Source organism: Sus scrofa, chromosome 2 (genome assembly GCF_054392235.1).
Source record: "Sus scrofa isolate SSC_HxYL_T2T_F1_AM1 chromosome 2, Sscrofa_HxYL_maternal_Yorkshire_Landrace_v2.0, whole genome shotgun sequence".
NCBI classification, from domain to species: domain Eukaryota; kingdom Metazoa; phylum Chordata; class Mammalia; order Artiodactyla; family Suidae; genus Sus; species Sus scrofa.
Window position 1 is genome coordinate 85025668 of NC_139384.1, and position 17028 is coordinate 85042695.

The following is a 17028-nucleotide window of genomic DNA, read 5'->3' on the forward strand; positions in this document are numbered from 1 at the left end:
TTCTGTCAAAATACTTTATTAAGGGTCACATCGGTCTTAGAAAAACGGGAATGGCTATGGGCCATGGCCTGCCCAGTTCAGAGCTTAGCCGGTGCTCAGGCGGCCCTGCAGTCTCGGCAACTTTTTCCTCCCTGTGCGGGAGGGGACAGAGAAGAGTCCCGGGGCAGGGAGTTACTGAGGCCTGGTGTATACATCTGTCTGGCTGGGTCTGTGGATCAGTCTGTGTGTTCCTGTTTCCTTCTGCACCTGCATCTGTGTGTGTATTTCTCAGGCTTGTGGGCACTATGGTCTGTGAATGAGCATCAGTTTCTGCATGTGCCTGGGTCCCCAAGTCTGTAGCTTTGAGTCTGTGCATCTCTATCCTGATATCTCCGCCAAGGTCTCTCCCTCACCTTGGATCCCTGTGCCCATCTCTGTCCACCACAGCACCCCCTGAAGCACCGCTGAGCAGAGGGGCCTGGGGGCACGTATCTGTGGTACTCACAGCTCCCCCCCTGCTGCCTCCAACCCCACACGCCCTGGGCTGAGTGCTGGCTCAGGCGGGGCACAGTCTAGCAGGGTGGCCTGGTCTGTCTCCTTCAGGGAGTTTTCCTGGACCAGAGTTGAGTTGTCCAGATTCTCCGTCGAGTTGTCTAGAGCTGGTCTGTCCCTGGATCCCTGGTCCCCTCCAGGGCTGCCTGGAGACCCTTCCTGAAGTGTACCAGCCTCGGGTCTGGGTCCTGGAGCCTCGGAGCCTGGTGCGGTATTGGGGGCCACACGAGATGCGGCGTCGTTGTGCAAAGTTCTGGAGAAAACTGAGCAAGGGTTGGGGGATAATGAGGGATGGTATGGGGGGGCTGGTTCTCTTCTTTCCTTAGCCCCCAGTCTCAAGGAGCAGTGCGAGAGGGTCCCCTCCTCCCCCCCAGAGACCCCGTATGGGGGCTGGGGAGCCAAGGGGAGTGTACCCATGGGGCATCCCAGAGGGCTTTTGAGGGAAGAGCGACCCCTGGTCCACCTACCTCGCACAGGTGTGAAGTCTCCAGGGTTCTCGGTTTTGTTGGAAGCGAAAGGGCTGATGGAGGGGAGGACGATGAGAGCAAAGGAGAAGAGCAGGACCTGGCAGAGATGGGGGTGGGTCACCCTATCCCTACCTCTCCCCTGTGATCACAGTCATCTTACAGGCAGGGAAACTGAGGCCCAGAAGACTGGATTGTGCTGGAGATGAGGCTCAGGGCCATGCTCCTCCTCACACTCACCTCCCCCCACAGGCCTCTCTGCCAAAGCCAAAGACCCCCTTGGAGCTGGAGGTCAGGACTCACCGCTATGCAGGTGCCCGTCTGAGCTGACTTGCTGGTAGACTGGACCACAATGGCCTGGAGTTTCTTCAGCTGCTCCAAGAGGGACCTTAGTGGAAATAGGAAGACTTGGCTCAGCCCTACATGAACTTGATCTGGCTTCCTGTCCATTTCTGGGGTCACTCAGCCTGGCTGAGGTCTGAATTCCATCCATCCTTCAAGGCCCCACTGCTCTTTTTTTTTTTTTTTTTTTTTCCCATCTATATATCTTTGTCTTGGGGTTTTTTTTCCATTAAAAACAATTGTTTTTGGCCTTTCTCTTTTTTAGGGCCGCACCTCTGGCATATGGCGGCTCCCAGGCTAAGGGTCCAATCGGAGCTGTAGCCACCGGCCTACACCACAGCTACAGCAACGTGGGATCTGAGCCATGTCTGCAACCTACACCACAGCTCACAGCAACACCGGATCCTTAACCCACTGAGCAAGGCCAGGGATGGAACCTGCATCCTCGTGGATGCTAGTCAAATTCATTTTCATTGAGCCACAACGGGAACTCCCCCAGATCCTCCCTCTTTGCTTTGATAAATATCCACTGAACATCCCATCCACTTCTCTGCCACCCCACCTCCTCCATCCAGGTTGCCATGATCACTCATCTGGATGCCAGCCCCAGCCCCTGGTCCCACCAAGCCTTTCCTGCCCCCTCTAGAGTTCATGCTCCAAATTTTTGAAACGTGAGTCGACTTCTCCTGACCCTTCCAGAGCTCCCACCTCCCTGGGGTGTGAGGGTAAAAGCCCAAATCCTCCCTGTGACCCAGCCTAACCCATCACATCCCTGCCTCCCTCTCTCCTCCTTGCTCACTCTGCTCCAGCCACACAGCCTCCTTGTTGTTCCTCCTAGACACAAGCATTTCTGCCCCAGGGCCTTTGCACTGGCAGTTCCCTCTGTACCAAGACACTATTTCCCCACCAGGTCTTTCTGTAGCTGCTTCTTTCTTATCTGTTGGGTCTCATTTCCAGTGTTACCTTATCTGACCTCCCTGCCTCAAATAGCCCCCTTCTCACTCTCTAACTCCTTCCCCCTAGTTTATTTTTCTTCCCAATGGTTACCTCTATTTGAATGAAGTTGTATATATTTTTGTCTTGAGTATGTTTCCCACTACACTATCTTTTAGTGGAGGGGCTGTGCCTGTTTTGCTCACTGTTGGGGTCCCAGGGTCCAGAATTATGCCCAGCACCTAGTAGATGCTAAATAAAAATTGACTATGTGGATGTACCCGATAATTGTCCAACATATCACACTCCTAGCCTTTGGCCATTCATATTCCCTTTCCTCCACTGGCAGCACCTTCCCTCTAGTGAACTCTTATACATCCTTCAAGGGCCGAAAGCCAAATTCCCTCCTCTGTGCAGCCTGCCCCCTTTCTAGGTGGACACCTTACCCCTTGCTCTGTCCTGCCATCACACAGGCTGTCCCCCCATGTCCATCTCCCCTGCAAGGGATTCAAGTGTGAACTCCCCCATCCTCTGCCCTGGTTGGACCAAGACTCACAGGTTCTGCTTCTCAAGATGTAAGACTTTCCTCTGAAGCTCCTGGTTTTGGGCAGTGCAGGCTGACATCCTGTAGGGGCAATGTCACAGTGACATTCAGAATATTCCTATCACCAACGGGCCTATCTAGTATCTCCCTGTGAGTCCCCACTTTACAAGCCTGGAACCCAAGACCAGAGAGGGGCAGTTACTCTTCCAAACCCAGCCTGTCAAGTCTGACAAAGCTAGAATTTGAATCCAGTTCTGCCTTTCTCTAGGTACCACCTTTGCATTGATGTGAGAGCTTTATTCCAGTCTCAGTCCTCAGAATTGGGAATGGAACACCAAACTCAGGCAGTGATGTTTTGAGAAGATACAGTAGCATGGTGACTAAGAGTCCAAGGAGACTCGAGTTACAATTCTTCTCCTCCCTGCGACCTTGAGCCACTCTGCTGTCTGACCCTAGTCCCCTCGTCTGCAAAGTGGAGATACAGCTACCTAGTTCATAGATCAGCTGGGAGAATGATAGAAAGTAAAGTTGATTATGAGCTTAGTAGACTAGTGCATTTGAGGAACAAAACAGTGATGATCACTCCATCTAAGTTTCCAGGGTCCAGGCCACCCTTCACATCTGCATCTATCTACGAATGTGATATTGGCCCAGACCACACAGATCTAGAGTCAAAACACTCAAATCATGGCAAGAGGATGTGTTAATCCTTATATCACAATCAGGGAAGAGAACAAATTCTGCCACTAAGAGTCCCTCCTAAATAACTCATGGGATAAAGAAGAATCGACAGTATAAATTAGGGAAGACATAAGGACCAAATGGTAATGACATTGGTACAAGTCAAAATGTGTGAGATGTAGCTAAAGCAGTGCTGAGAGGAAAATGTGTAACCAGCTGAACATACACATTTTTTTTAAGGGCTGCATCACGGCATATGGAGGTTCACAGGCTAGGGATCAAATTGGAGCTGTAGTCACAGCAGCGCCAGATCGGGAAGAAATAGAAAACACAAATAGATCTATAACATTTAATAAAATCACTACTGGTTTAAAGAGTAAGCTCAAGTTTTACATTTCTATTAGAGAATACAGAAAAGCCTATCCCTCGGTATCATAAATGAGTTGAGAGAGGTGATTGGCTAAGATTGGGGTGCACGGTTCTTAAGTTGAGGAAGTTCTGCCTTCCTTCTCCCCCACTGAAGGAAGCCACGAAAACTCTGAGGATCAGTGATGCTCAGACTAAGGAGCCAAGTGTCCCATCTTCAAGCAGAGAGCCAGGACGAGATGGGTGATCCCTTTTCCCTTCTTGGCATAACATCTTCTAGAGAATAAAAGGACCTCAAAACTGAGTCCTGTACCACCTCTAGGAATTTTCCATCCTTGAAACTGACATGAAAAATGGTGTCTCCCAGAGAAGGAAACAAGTGTAATTTTGTCAGGTCCTGAAAACTGTGACCTTAGCCCCTTTGCATCCCTCTCTCAGGCCTGCCTGCCCCCTGCCCCAGCGAGTGTGGCATCCCAGGCCCCAGGTCTTACCGAGTTTCCAGGCCATCAATATATTCCTTCTTCTTTTTCCTGCTTTCTTGGGCTGACTGTTTGTTCCGGATTTTCCTGCGGATTTTTTTCAGCACTCGTTCCTCATACTGCAGAGTGACGGGAGGAAACTGAGTCAGTCCGGAAGGTCCACTCTCTTGCATGGATCCTGCAACTTTACCCCATTATCTTCCCAAGGGAGCCATCCCAGACCCAGGGTCCTTGGGGTAGACCCCTGATGACTGTAAGACCAGATTTTATGGCCCTAAATTCTTGCAGAGTCTCTAGGGGAGTCCTGGGTCCTGATTGTCTTCCCAGCTCCTAATCCCTGTCCATCACTGGCTACTAGACTTTGGGCACTGGTGCGATTGCGCCACCTTCTGGCCATCTTTGGGAATAGCCCCTTTCCAGGGCCAGTTATCAAGACTCAGGTCTTCAAGTTAAAAACGCAAATTCAGTTATTGATACCCACAGTCTGGGTAGGGACTGTGACCAGCTAGAGAGTCCTCACTGAGGTGGCTTTGAGGATGATTTTTCTGGCTCTGGTAACAGACACGTCTTAGCATTCTAGCGCAGAGACCTGAAGGTGAGACTCATGGGCAGGTAATTGTGGGAAAGAGGGCAACTCTGGATCCAGGGGTCGCACCTTGGTGAGGGGCAGCTGGGTGGGCAGGGTTATGCCTTCTTTGGCCAGCAGCTTCTTCTCATCCTCTGTCAGCACCAGCTCCTGGCAGTGCCCAGTCCCAGGTCTCAACAGGTGGGGGGGTGCCAAGTGATGCTGTTGCTGTGGGATAACCAGAAGAATTGCTTTAGGGGCAAGGGAGAGCAACAAATGAAAAGAGGCATCAGGTCTGAGAAATTATCGATCCATCTGCTATAGTCCCAACTGACACTAGAGCTCCAAAGATGCAGAGCACAGCCCTCTGATCCAGCAATTGCACATCCAGGAATTGATCCTACAGATAAAAGTTTTTCATTTGGTTCACTAATAGTCATTTTACGGCTCTGTATTTAGCACCCACTACACGCCAGGCATTGTTCTGGGCTCTGAACAATCGTCACAGTGCAGTCAGCAACACTGAAGAGAAAAATCCAACAAACAGGGCACGGGTTAAATAAGTGAGCCTCCAGGAAATGGGGGTAAGGGGTGGTTCTCCTCATGTACCCATTTTTACCTCTGGAATATGGACTGTGTGAATGCATCTGCCTATTCAAAAAAATTATTTTTTTATTTTTTTGCTTTTTAGGGCCACACCCACGGCATCTGGAGGTTCCCAGCCTAGGCTGCTGGCCTACACCACAGCCACAGCAACACAGGATCTGATCCATGTCTGCGACCTACACCACAGCTCATGGCAACACCAGATCATTAACCCACTGAGCAAGGCCAGGGATCAAATCAGCAACCTCATGGTTCCTAATCAGATCTGTTTCTACTGTGCCACAACCGGAACTCCAAAAAAATGTTAATTAAGTTTAAATTGTGAAACAGTAACATTGAAAATGAAAGAAGCTGTCAACAGTGTGCCAAGTCTTAGAAATGTCACATCATAGAATGGGAGGCTTAGGAATAAAGGTGGAGATTGGGGCAGCCTGCAGCTCTTCAGATCAAACTCCATTCCTTAGAATTCCAGGCTGTGGATCAGCCTAACCTTTTCTCTCCAGGGTCCAAACCTCAGTATGTTCATCTGCAAAATGGGGAAAAGGTGTCTCCCACTTCCCAAGGTGGTTCACACCCAGAACAATAAGCTTGATGACCTTACAAAAGCCAGTGTGCATGTCCAAAGCAGTCATACCCCTTTCCTGTCCTTTAAGAACTGCTGATGCTCTGCCTCCTCCAAGAAGCCTTCCTGGACCTGCAATGCCCTTCCAGCCTCTCTCCCTTATGGGTACACTTTCATGAGTGGTCAGCTGTCCTCTCTTGACCATGAGGTCCCCAGAGGCTGAACATACAGCTGGTGCTCACCTCATGTCGCTCAAGTTGAGAGGTGCATTCTGGTCTTGCTTAGAGGTTGTCAAGACAACTTTGAACATCAGGCAAACTGGAGTTCAAACCCTGACTCAGCCACATGCTTGCTGTGTGACTGTCGGTTTGTGGCTTAACCTCTCTGGGCCACCTTGGCTTTCTCATCTGCAAAATGGGAGCACTAATTGGGCTGTTAAGTCTGATTTGCCAGTAATGGAAGCACTTAATAAGATAGATAGTCCTCCATCAGCGTACAATGGGCAAAATAGGCTCAATTGACCAGTCCAGGGATTGAGCCTGCAGCAGCTGTGCAACCTAGGGCAAATTACTGAACCCCTCTGTGTCCATTTTCTCATATGTTAGCATAAGAGCCTTCAGGGTTGCTGTGAATTAAAAGAGGATATATTAAAGCATTTATAAGCATGCCTGACCTTATAGGAGGTGCCTGGTAAGTTTTAGCTTTTTTATTTTTCAACTACCGCTATAGTAAAAAGTGCCAACCAAGTCTAGGAGACAGAGAACTCCAGACCCACTGACTTGCTCTGGGTGTGACCTTGGACAAACATCAGCCCCTGTGACTGTCTTCCAGTCTCTGGGATATTGAGGCACCATGAAGCCCAGTGCCCTCCCAGCTCAGATGCTCCAGGGGGTCGGTAGGGATGGCTTACCAGGTCCCCACTGCTGCCCGAGAGGAGGAGATCTTTCACCGTGAGGTTGCAGCGAGGGGGTGAGTCAGCCAGTTCGGCCTGCTCCTCAGCGTAGAGGCCTGGGCTCCACATCTCTGACACACAGCACATGGGGATAGAGACAGGGAGGGGGTCAGATGGGGGACCCTGAACTCCCAGTTTCCTTTTTGTTTTCTTTTTTTTTTTACACCTGCACCTATAGCATATAGAAGTTCCCAGGCTAGGGGTAGAATAGGAGCAACAGCTGCCAGCATACGCCACAGCCACAGCAATGCCAGATCTGAGCTGTGTCTGAGACCTACACCACTGCTCATGGCAAAGCCGGATCCTAAACCCACTGAGCGAGGCCAGGGATCAAACCTGCATCCTCATGGACACTAGTTGGGTTCATTACCACTGAGCCACAGTGGGAACTCCCCTGAGCTCCCAGTTTCTACCTGCCTCTTCCAGCAAAGCTCCCAGGCTCAACCCTGATATGCTAGGGACTTACTGTATAGCTTGGGGCCCCAAGACCTAGGTTGAAGGGGAGAGCCCCAGCTGGTGCCTCAGTCTCACTTCTGCCATAAAATGGGAACCCAAATTCATTAGGACATTGCCAGGAACCCACTTCCAACCCAGGAGGGAGCGGCCGTTATCACCCAGGATTAGAGGCTAGATCGGAAGACCTGGTCTTATCTCCCCCATCGGGGCAGGGACCAGGTCTGATTCACCTGAGGTTCCCTCCCACCAAGTACCTGTCACACCATAGGTAAGCTGCTCTGGAGAGCACAGACCTCAGAGTTAGAGAGCCCTTGGTTCTAATCCTGACTGGGCGGAGCTGTGTGACCTTGGGTAAGTGACTAAACCTCTCTGAGCCTCAAGTCTCCCATGGGACTACTAAGAGCTCCCACCCCACAGCAAGGCTCAAGAGACAAAGAATGCCCTGCTGGAGGTGTCTTCTGCCTCAGGCCTATTCCCCAGATCCAGGAAGAGCACCCCAAAGCCTGGGAACCCCTAAACTTCACACTGTTTCATTGAGTGTCTATTATGACCCAGGGGTAGGAGGTACAAAAATGAGATTGCCAGCTTGATGTCTTGGGACAGAGCCAGGCTGCCAGGGTTGCACCTCAGCTCTGCGGTTCTGACTCATCTCCTAACCAGCTGGAAAATGGGCCCACAACAGCCCCCCAATACCCATCTCAAAGGGTGGGTATGTATGTGCAGTTCCCCGGACAAGGTGAGGGTAGTTAGCAAAGACAAGGACTCACCCAGGTCTATGGCCACAGAGGCCACTGGCCCAAGGTGCCTGGCAGGGCAGGGAGGGCCAGGAGGGTAGGAGGGACAGGGTCCCTTGCCAGACTCTGAGGTATGGTAGCTGGACGGGGTGGCAGCCACACCACTACGTGGAGGGGTGTCCTGGGGGTCGGAGGGCAGATCTTCTGAGATGCCACTGTCACTGGCCGCAGGAGACCAGGTTGGGGAGCTGGGCGCTGAATCTCCAGAACCCAGGATGGAGTTGAGGAAATCATCAGAGTCCGGGCCAGGCAAAACCTGTTGGGACGGAGAGGACTGGTGGGAATTAGGAGGCCTAATTCATCCTTTGCTTTGGACTGCTGTGTGTCTCTAGGCGAGCCCCTGACCCTCTCTGGAGCTTGCTTTTCCTTTCTGCAAGATGGAAAGCATTAATGCTTCTTGTCCCAGCATTGTTGGAGCCTGAGCACAACCGTGGGGCATGGGAACAGCATCCAACCATGTTGAGGCATGAGCCCCGAGTTTAAGTCTGAACCCAACTCCAAACTGCTGTGTGACCCAGGACAAGTTACCAACCCTCTCTGGGCCTCAGTTTCACCACTTTTAAGAAAAAGGTGATGTTACCTGCCCCTTAGGGGAGCTGAAAGTTTTGACACAATAACATGCTGTGCTAAAAATCACGCACTGTGAGTGGTAAATGCATAGAGCAGAGCAGAGTCTTGGCTCTGGCCCTGGGGTGTCCACGATATGTTATCACCTGGTCCTCGATGCGGCCCCAGTCCTCGCCCAGTTCTACGTGTCTCAGGATGCCGTCCTGCCGGTCAAACAGGAGATCCAAGAGCTCCAGGCTGTCAATAGGGCCCATAGGACTGGCAGAGGAAGCCATCTGGGGCAAGGAGGGGACATTTGTGGGTCATGAAGCCCCTCCCCTCCCCACCACCCATCCACACACCATCATAAGTAAGGTCTGTCCCACTCCAATTCAATCCCAGCTCAGCCCTCAGGTTGGACTGCTGCTCCCACTTGCTGAGCCTCAGTCTCCAAATCTGTGCAGTGGGGATGACCCAGAGACTCGCCAGGCCTGAGAGCCAACTGCTATAAAAAGCACTAGACAGATACACCAGGGGATGATCAGCTTGGTCAGCTCCCATGAGGCCAATGGAGCCAGCCTTCTCTTATATTCCCTTCCTGCCCAAAGCTCCTGCTTCTAGAGTGCAGGGGGAACCTGGAAGGATGACCAAGAGCAACCCCAGGAGAGAGGCATGATTTTGGTCATTGTCTTCCCCTCTGGGCCTCAGTCTTCCCATCTGTACAATGGGGTGTGAGGTTCCTGTCAACTCTGGAAGCTTAGGGAGGGCTCCTGGCATAAACCCTCCCTCCCCCATGAACCTGTACAGGGCTCACCTTTTCAATGGCTAAATCCCCATTCACGAGCCCAGCCAGTTCTGTCTCCAGCCGACTTCTGGTATGCTCCGAGCTAGAGGCTCATCCCACCACCAGGGCTCCCAGCCTCTCTATGCCTCTGTTACCACCTCTAAAAGATGCTGAAATAGTCCTGGCACACTCCCAGCCCACCCCCAGGTGCTGATTGGAGAACAGGCAAGATGGACAGGGTTAAGGACCAGTGACACAGGGGCAGGCTAGGGGGAGGGGAGGAGAGACCGTTATCTCAGATGTTTTGCACTTTTCCAGCCGCCAGTGGGCAAAGGCCAAAGTCTGGGGTGCTGTAGCTCTAGCATGACCTCTCCCCTACTTTCAGGGGCTATTTCTTGTCATATTCCCTGTATGTCAGCTCCAGAAGACATTCAGAGCCCCTGGCCACTTCCTATTCACTCCCAGAACAGAACAAAACCAAGTGCAGCTCAGACCTTTGCTGGAGCCCCTCCCTCTGCCAGGAATTTCCTTCCCTCATCAGAGCTGGCAACCCTCTACCTTCCCCAACCCCCAAGCAAGTTCTGGCCAAACCAAAGTGATCAATTCCTTCTAGAATCTTCTATCATTCATTTATTCTCAATAAATATTATGGAGCTACATGTATATCTATCTACCTCAGGGCCTTTGCACTGGCTGCTCCCTCTGCCTAGAACTCCTATCCCCTTCACCCTGACTCTGACACTGTGTTCACCTATTCATAAATGTTTGATTCTCATGGATCTCAGCCCAGACAACTGAGAGGCTGTCTCTGACCGTCCATCAGAGAGGAAGGTCACATCGCTGTTTTCACTATTTGAAATTTTCATTTTCTTTCTTTGGCCACACCTACAGCATGTGAGTGATCCCTGTTCCATCAGGGATCGAACCTGTACCACAGTGAACCCGAACCACTGCAATGACAAGGCTGGATCCTTAATCCGTTGCACCCCAGGTGAATTCCTGGTGTGTGTGTGTGTGTGTGTGTGTGTGTGTCTTTTTAGGGCCGAAACTGTGGCATATGGGAGGTCCCAAACTAGGGGTCAAATCAGAGCTGCAGCTGCCAGCCTATGCCACACCATTGCAATGCCAGATCAGAGCTGCATCCTCAACCTACACCTCAGCTTGCAGCAACACCGGATCCTTAACCCACTAAGTGAGACCAAGGATCGAATCCATGTTCTCATGAATACTAGTCAGATTCATAACCCACTGAGCCACAATAGGAACTCCTCTAAAATTTTCTTGTCTCCTTGCCTATCCTCATCCTTCATTCCTCCCCCACCCCTTCATGTGAGCGCTTCAGGGCTAGGATAGAGCTTCTTTTATTGTTGGCTGGATCCCCAGCATCTAGAAAGGCATGGCACACAGGGGATGCTCAATCAGCTTTTACTATTGAGCACCTCCTGTATGCCAGCCACTATTTTAGGCCCTGGTGATAAGGCACAGGACGATCTAGACTATTAGCGTATAAACATACCGAAAACTGACAAATGGAAGATGCTACCAAAAAACTATATGTAACCATGTTTAAAGGGCAAAAGAGGACTGCCAAAGGCTTCTTTTAGAAAATGACTTTTGGAGTTCCCATCGTGGCTCAGCGGTTAACAAACCCGACTAGCATCCATGAAGACGTGGGTTCGATCCTTAGCCTTGCTCGGTGGGTTAAGGATCTGGTGTTGCCATAAGCTGTGGTGTAGGTTACAGACGTGGCTCAGATCCAGCAGTGCTGTGGCTCTGGCATAGGCCGGTGGCTACAGCTCCAATTGTACCCCTAACCTGGGAACCTCCATATGCTGCGGGTGCAGCCCTAAATGACAGAAAGAAAAAAATGAAAGAAAGAAAATGACTTTTAAGTACAGCCTGGCTGATGAGACAGAGCCAGCCACCAGGAGGTCTAGTGGAAGGGTGTTTCAGGCCAAGGAAACAGCAGGTGCAAAAGCCCTGGGGCAGGACCACGTTGGAAGAACAGTATGGAAGCCTGTGTGGCTGGAGCAGAGTCGGGGGGGGGGGAGGGAACAGGGCAGGTCATGCAGGGCCTCTTGGGCTGTGGCAAGAAACGGTTTATACTAAACACAGCAGGAAACTGTTGAAAGCTTAGTGGATGGGTGACTAAATCAATCCTTCTGTGTGCCGGGCAAGATGCTAGATGCAGGTTTATGCAGGAACTCATGCACCCTCCTTAGACTCACGAAATTCACATCCTGATACACGTTTCCCCATGGACCAGTCATTATTTATTCATGCAACAAAAATTTAATGAGGACCTACTATGTGCCGTGTCTGAAGTGTTCTCTTATCTGACAATAACATCTCAGGTTGTCACAACCAGGAGTCTCCTGGTGTGGAATGAGTGGGGTCCAGAGATGCTGCTCCAAACCCCACAGTGCCCAGGATACCACCCCACAGGGAACACCCAGCCCTAATGTCAGCAGTGCCCTGCGGAAGAATCCCTGCATTAAGGTAACTGTCCCTCTCTGGATACTGGTACTGTTATTTCAGCCTTGGCCTCCAGATCTCTATTTCCTTTTTTCACCATTGTGTGTTGGAGTTTTAAGGGGTTATGTTTGGTTTGGTTTGGCTTAGTGACCCCAGTCATAGTATTTATTCAGCCTTTGCTGTGGAGGCACCTTTCCAGGGCAGTCTCGGTGGGTGTAGAAAGTAGGGGAATTTTGACTTCTGGACTTCTTTCTCTCTGCCTCCCCCTCAGCTCAAGAGCCCCAGGGTCCTCGATATAGAACCCTTCCTCCTCCTCTTATCAAAAGCTGCCAGAAGAAAGGATCTGGCATTACTCATGTGCATGTTCATATAGATTAAGACTCCATAGTCTCCACCCAAGGATACTTTTAATTTATTGTAACTTTAGAATTATGAACTTTAGAAGGCTTTTATATGCCCCAATGAAGAGAGATTTGAAGTCAGGACAAGGATAAGCATTTGAGGCACAAGAGGATTTTTCATGCCCTTGACATCATATGATTTAATTTACTGACATGACCACATGTGTCAAAGCAATGCTAAGTTGCAATCTAAAGTAAAATTTCCACTTACACCAGCCAGAATGGCCATCATCAAAAAGGCTACCAACAATAAGTACTGGAGAGGGTGTGGAGAAAAAGGAACCCTAGTACACTGTTGGGGGGGATTGTAAATTGATGCAACCACTGTGGAAAACAGTATGGAGATTCCTCAGAAAACTAAAAATAGAACTCCCATTTGATCCAGCAATCCCACTCCTGGGCATCCACCCAGAGAAAACCATGACTCGAAAAGACACATGTACTCCAATGTTCTTTGCAGCACTATTTGCAATAGCCAAGACATGGAAACAACATAAATGCCCATCGACAGAGGAGTGGATCAAGAATATGTGGTACACATACACAATGGAATATTACTCAGCCATTAAAATGAACGAAATACCAGCATTTTTAGCAACATGGATGGACCTAGAAATTATCATGCTAAGTGAAGTCAGCCATACAATGAGACACCAACATCAAATGCTTTCACTGACATGTGGAATCTGAAAAAAGGACAGACTGAACTTCTTTGCAGAACAGATACTGATTCACAGACTTTGAAAAACTTATGGTTTCCAAAGGAGGCAGTTTAGGGGGTGGGGGAATGCGGTGGGGTTGTGGGATGGAAATCCTATAAAATTGGATTGTGATGATCATTGTACAACTACAAATGTAATAAATTCATTGAGTAATAAAAAATAAATAAAGTAAAATTCCCAGGGAATTCCCTTGTGTCACAGCAGGTTAAGGATCCAGCTCCCTGCAGCAGCCCAGGTTGCTGGTGGGGGTTCAATCCCTGGTCTGGGATCTTCTACATGCCACAGGTGAGGCCAAAAAAAAAAAAAGAAAAAATTCCCACAATAGGAGTTCCCGTCGTGGCGCAGTGGTTAACGAATCCGACTAGGAACCATGAGGTTGCGGGTTCGGTCCCTGCCCTTGCTCAGTGGGTTAACGATCTGGCGTTGCCGTGAACTGTGGTGTAGGTTGCAGACACGGCTCGGATCCCGCGTTGCTGTGGCTCTGGCGTAGGCCGGTGGCTATAGCTCCGATTCAACCCCTAGCCTGGGAACCTCCGTGTGCCGCGGAAGCGGCCCAAGAAATAGCAACAAAAACAACAACAAAAAGACAAAAGACAAAAAAAAAAAAAAAAAAAATTCCCACAATAGATTCCACCAATGTGTTGGAATGTGAAACACAACTCAAGAGGATGCTGTGGTCAAACAAAATTGAGGAAAACTGTGTTAAAAAATGGCTTTGCAGAACTTAGAGCTTTTGCAATGCTCTATAATACTCTTGGAGTGGACAGAGTTTGTAGCATTTCCCACACATGATTCTACAGGTGGAAGTTTTGTTTTTAATTTCTACTCGATTTTTACTTAAATTTTTTTTGAGGGGGGAGGGCTTTTGTTGTTTTAGGGCTGCACCCTCAGCATATGGAGGTTCCCAGACTAGTCTAATCAGAGCTATAGTCACTGGGCTACACCACAGCTACAGCAACACCAGATCTGAGCCAAGTCTGCGACCTACACCACAGCTCACCGCAACACTGGAACCTTAACCCACTGAGCAAGGCCAGGGATCAAACCCGCAACCTCATTATTCCTAGTTGAATTCGTTTCTGCTACACCATGACAGGAACTCCCTTTACTGAACCATTTCTGACATATGAAATGTTTAAAGATACCCACTAGAAGGATTACAATAAAAAAGGCAATGTCAGATGTTAGTGGAAGGTATGCAGCTACTGGAACTCTCACCCTCTGTTGGTAGGAATCAAAATGGTCCACCCACTCGGGGAAACTTTGGAAAATTGAGCAATCCCTTATAAAATTAAACAAGCATTTACCGTATGACTTAGCAATGTCATTCCTGAGTGTTTACCTAAGGGAAATGTAAACATATGTCCACAGAAAGACTTTTTTTTAAGGGCCGAACCCAAGGCATATGGAAGTTCCCAGGCTAGGGGTCGAATCAGAACTGCAGCTGTCTGCCTACGACTTGGCCACAGCAACGTGGGATCCTAACCCACAGAGCAAGGCCAGGGATTGAACCTGCATCTTCATACATACTAGGCAGATTCATAACCACTGAGCCACAATGGGAACTCCCCCACAGAAATACTTGTACATGAATGTTCACAGCAACCTTATTCATAACTTTCCTGAAATGGAACCAACTCAAATATCCAACAATAGAGGAGTGAATAAACAAATTGGTATATCCACATAACACAATACTACTCAGCCATAAAAAGGAAAAAACTACTAATACATGCAACAACATGGATGAAACTCGACTGCAATGTGATAAAAGAAACCAGACACAAAAGATACGGTACTGTATGGTTCCATTTATATGAAAACCAGAGAAGAGGTGAAAGTAATTCTTGGTGATAGAAAGTGGTTGCCTGGAGTAGAGTGGGGAATTGAGTGGACAAGAGCATGAAGGAACTCTCCAGGGTGATGAAAATACTCCATATCTTATTTTTATATTTTTTAACTTTTTAATTTTATTTTTATTTAATTTTTATTTTTTGTCTTTTTGCCATTTATTGGGCCGCTCCTGCGGCATATGGAGGTTCCCAGGCTAGGGGTCGAATCGGAGCTGTAGCTGCCAGCCTACACCAGACCCAGAGCAACGCAGGATCCGAGCCGCGTCTGCGACCTACACCACAGCTCATGGCAATGCCGGATCATTAACCCACTGAGCAAGGCCAGGGATCGAACCCGCAACCTCATGGTTCCTAGTCAGATTCGTTAACCACTGTGCCATGACGGGAACTCCCATATCTTATTTTTAGTGGTGGTTATATGATTGTACAGAATTGTCAAAACTCATCAAATTGAACACACCTAAGACCTGTGCATTATTATTGTAAATTAATTCTTCAGTAAAAGGCATATGAAATATATAATGAACAACCATGTACATAATACAGTGGTTGTACCATGAAACAACCAAGATATCCATTAATAGGAGATTGATTGATAGATTCTGATGCATTAACACAATGGAATATTATGTAGCTGTGAAAATGAATGACGATTATCCATATGTACTGATATGGGACAATATCGGAAAATAAAAAATTATTTCAGTGTTTCTCAGCTTCTTAAAAAATTTAAGAATCTGGTAATGGTGGTCACCTTCAGAACTGGGAGCCAGGAAGTGTGGTAGAGGAGGAGGAAGGCTCTTCACTGCATAATCATTTACACTTTTGGAATTTTGAGCCATGTACCTGTTACACATCTTCCAAACAAGAAAATACAATATAAATTAAAAAAAAAAAAGAGGATTCCCCGTCATGGCACAGTAGAAACGAATCCAACTAAGAACAATGAGGTTGCGGGTTCAATCCCTGGCCTTGCTCAGTGGGTTAAGGATCTAGCATTGCTGTGAGCTGTGGTGTAGGTCGAAGACGAGGCTCGGATCCCATGTTGCTATGACTGCAGTGTAGGCTGGCAGCTACTGCTCTGATTGGACCCTAGCCTGGGAACCTCCATATGCTGCAGGTGCAGCCCTAAAAAGACAAAAGACCAAAAAAAAAAAAGAAAAGAAAATTAAAAGTATACCTTTTCCATAGGTTCTTGAGTTTTCTAATACAAAATCACTTTTTTTTTTTTTAAATGGCTACACCCAGGGTATATGGAAGTTCCCAGGCCAGGGATTGAATCTGAGCTGCAGCTGTGGCAATGCTGGACCCTTCAACCTACTGTGTGGAGCCAGGGATTGAACTTGCATCCTGGTTCTGCAGAGATGTCACCGATCCTATTGTGCCACAGGATTCTGATGTGAACACTGCCATATCAATAATTGCCAGCCAGAGTTCATGTCGTAGCTCTGTGGTTAACAAATCTGACTAGCATCCTTGAAGATGCAGGTTCAATCCCTGGACTTGTTCAGTGGATTAACAATCCTGCGTTGCTATGGTTGTGGCGTAGGTCATCAGTTACAGCTCCAATTAGACCCGTAGCCTGGGAATCTCCATATGATGTGGGTATGGCCCTGAAAAATCAAATAATAATAATAGTTGCCAGCTGAGTTCTGCCAGGAGCCAGTTCTCCTGTATCCATGCTTTTCTCCTTGATCCCTCTTCCTTTCCAACCCTAAAGTTACCACAGGTAGTTTCTTTTTTTTCCCTTTTTAGTGCCACACCTGCAGCATATGGAAGTTCCCAGGCTAGGGGTGGAATCGGAGCTGGAGCTGCTGGCCTACCCCACAGCCACAGCAATGCCAGATCAGTGCCGATCAATGCCTCGACCCACACCACAGCTTGCAGCGATGCCGGATCCTTAACCCACTGAGTGAGGCCAGGGATTGAACCTGCATCCTCAGAGACACCATATCAGGTCCTTGACCCACTG

The 17028-nt window shown here is 48.7% G+C and overlaps 1 protein-coding gene across 5 annotated transcripts in view; it reads right to left on the minus strand.

The window, feature by feature from the left end:
- The window catches only part of CREB3L3 (cAMP responsive element binding protein 3 like 3), a 23292-nt gene continuing 6264 nt past the window's right edge, over window positions 1-17028 (minus strand). The window contains exons 1-10 of one of the 5 annotated variants that reach the window (XM_021084084.2): window positions 9636-9749; window positions 8989-9117; window positions 8249-8531; window positions 6984-7096; window positions 4996-5133; window positions 4353-4459; window positions 2827-2895; window positions 1299-1383; window positions 999-1051; window positions 1-794 (exon numbers count right to left, since the gene is read on the minus strand). In XM_021084084.2, coding sequence (XP_020939743.1) covers window positions 536-794; window positions 999-1051; window positions 1299-1383; window positions 2827-2895; window positions 4353-4459; window positions 4996-5133; window positions 6984-7096; window positions 8249-8531; window positions 8989-9117 — 1236 coding nt within the window. In that variant the 5' untranslated portion in view covers window positions 9636-9749 and the 3' untranslated portion in view covers window positions 1-535. Of the gene's footprint in view, window positions 795-998; window positions 1096-1298; window positions 1384-2826; window positions 2896-4352; window positions 4460-4995; window positions 5134-6983; window positions 7097-8248; window positions 8532-8988; window positions 9118-9635; window positions 9750-17028 lie in introns of those variants that run through there. The other 4 variants (XM_003123060.7, XM_085010235.1, XM_085010234.1 and 1 more) reach the window with 4 other exon arrangements.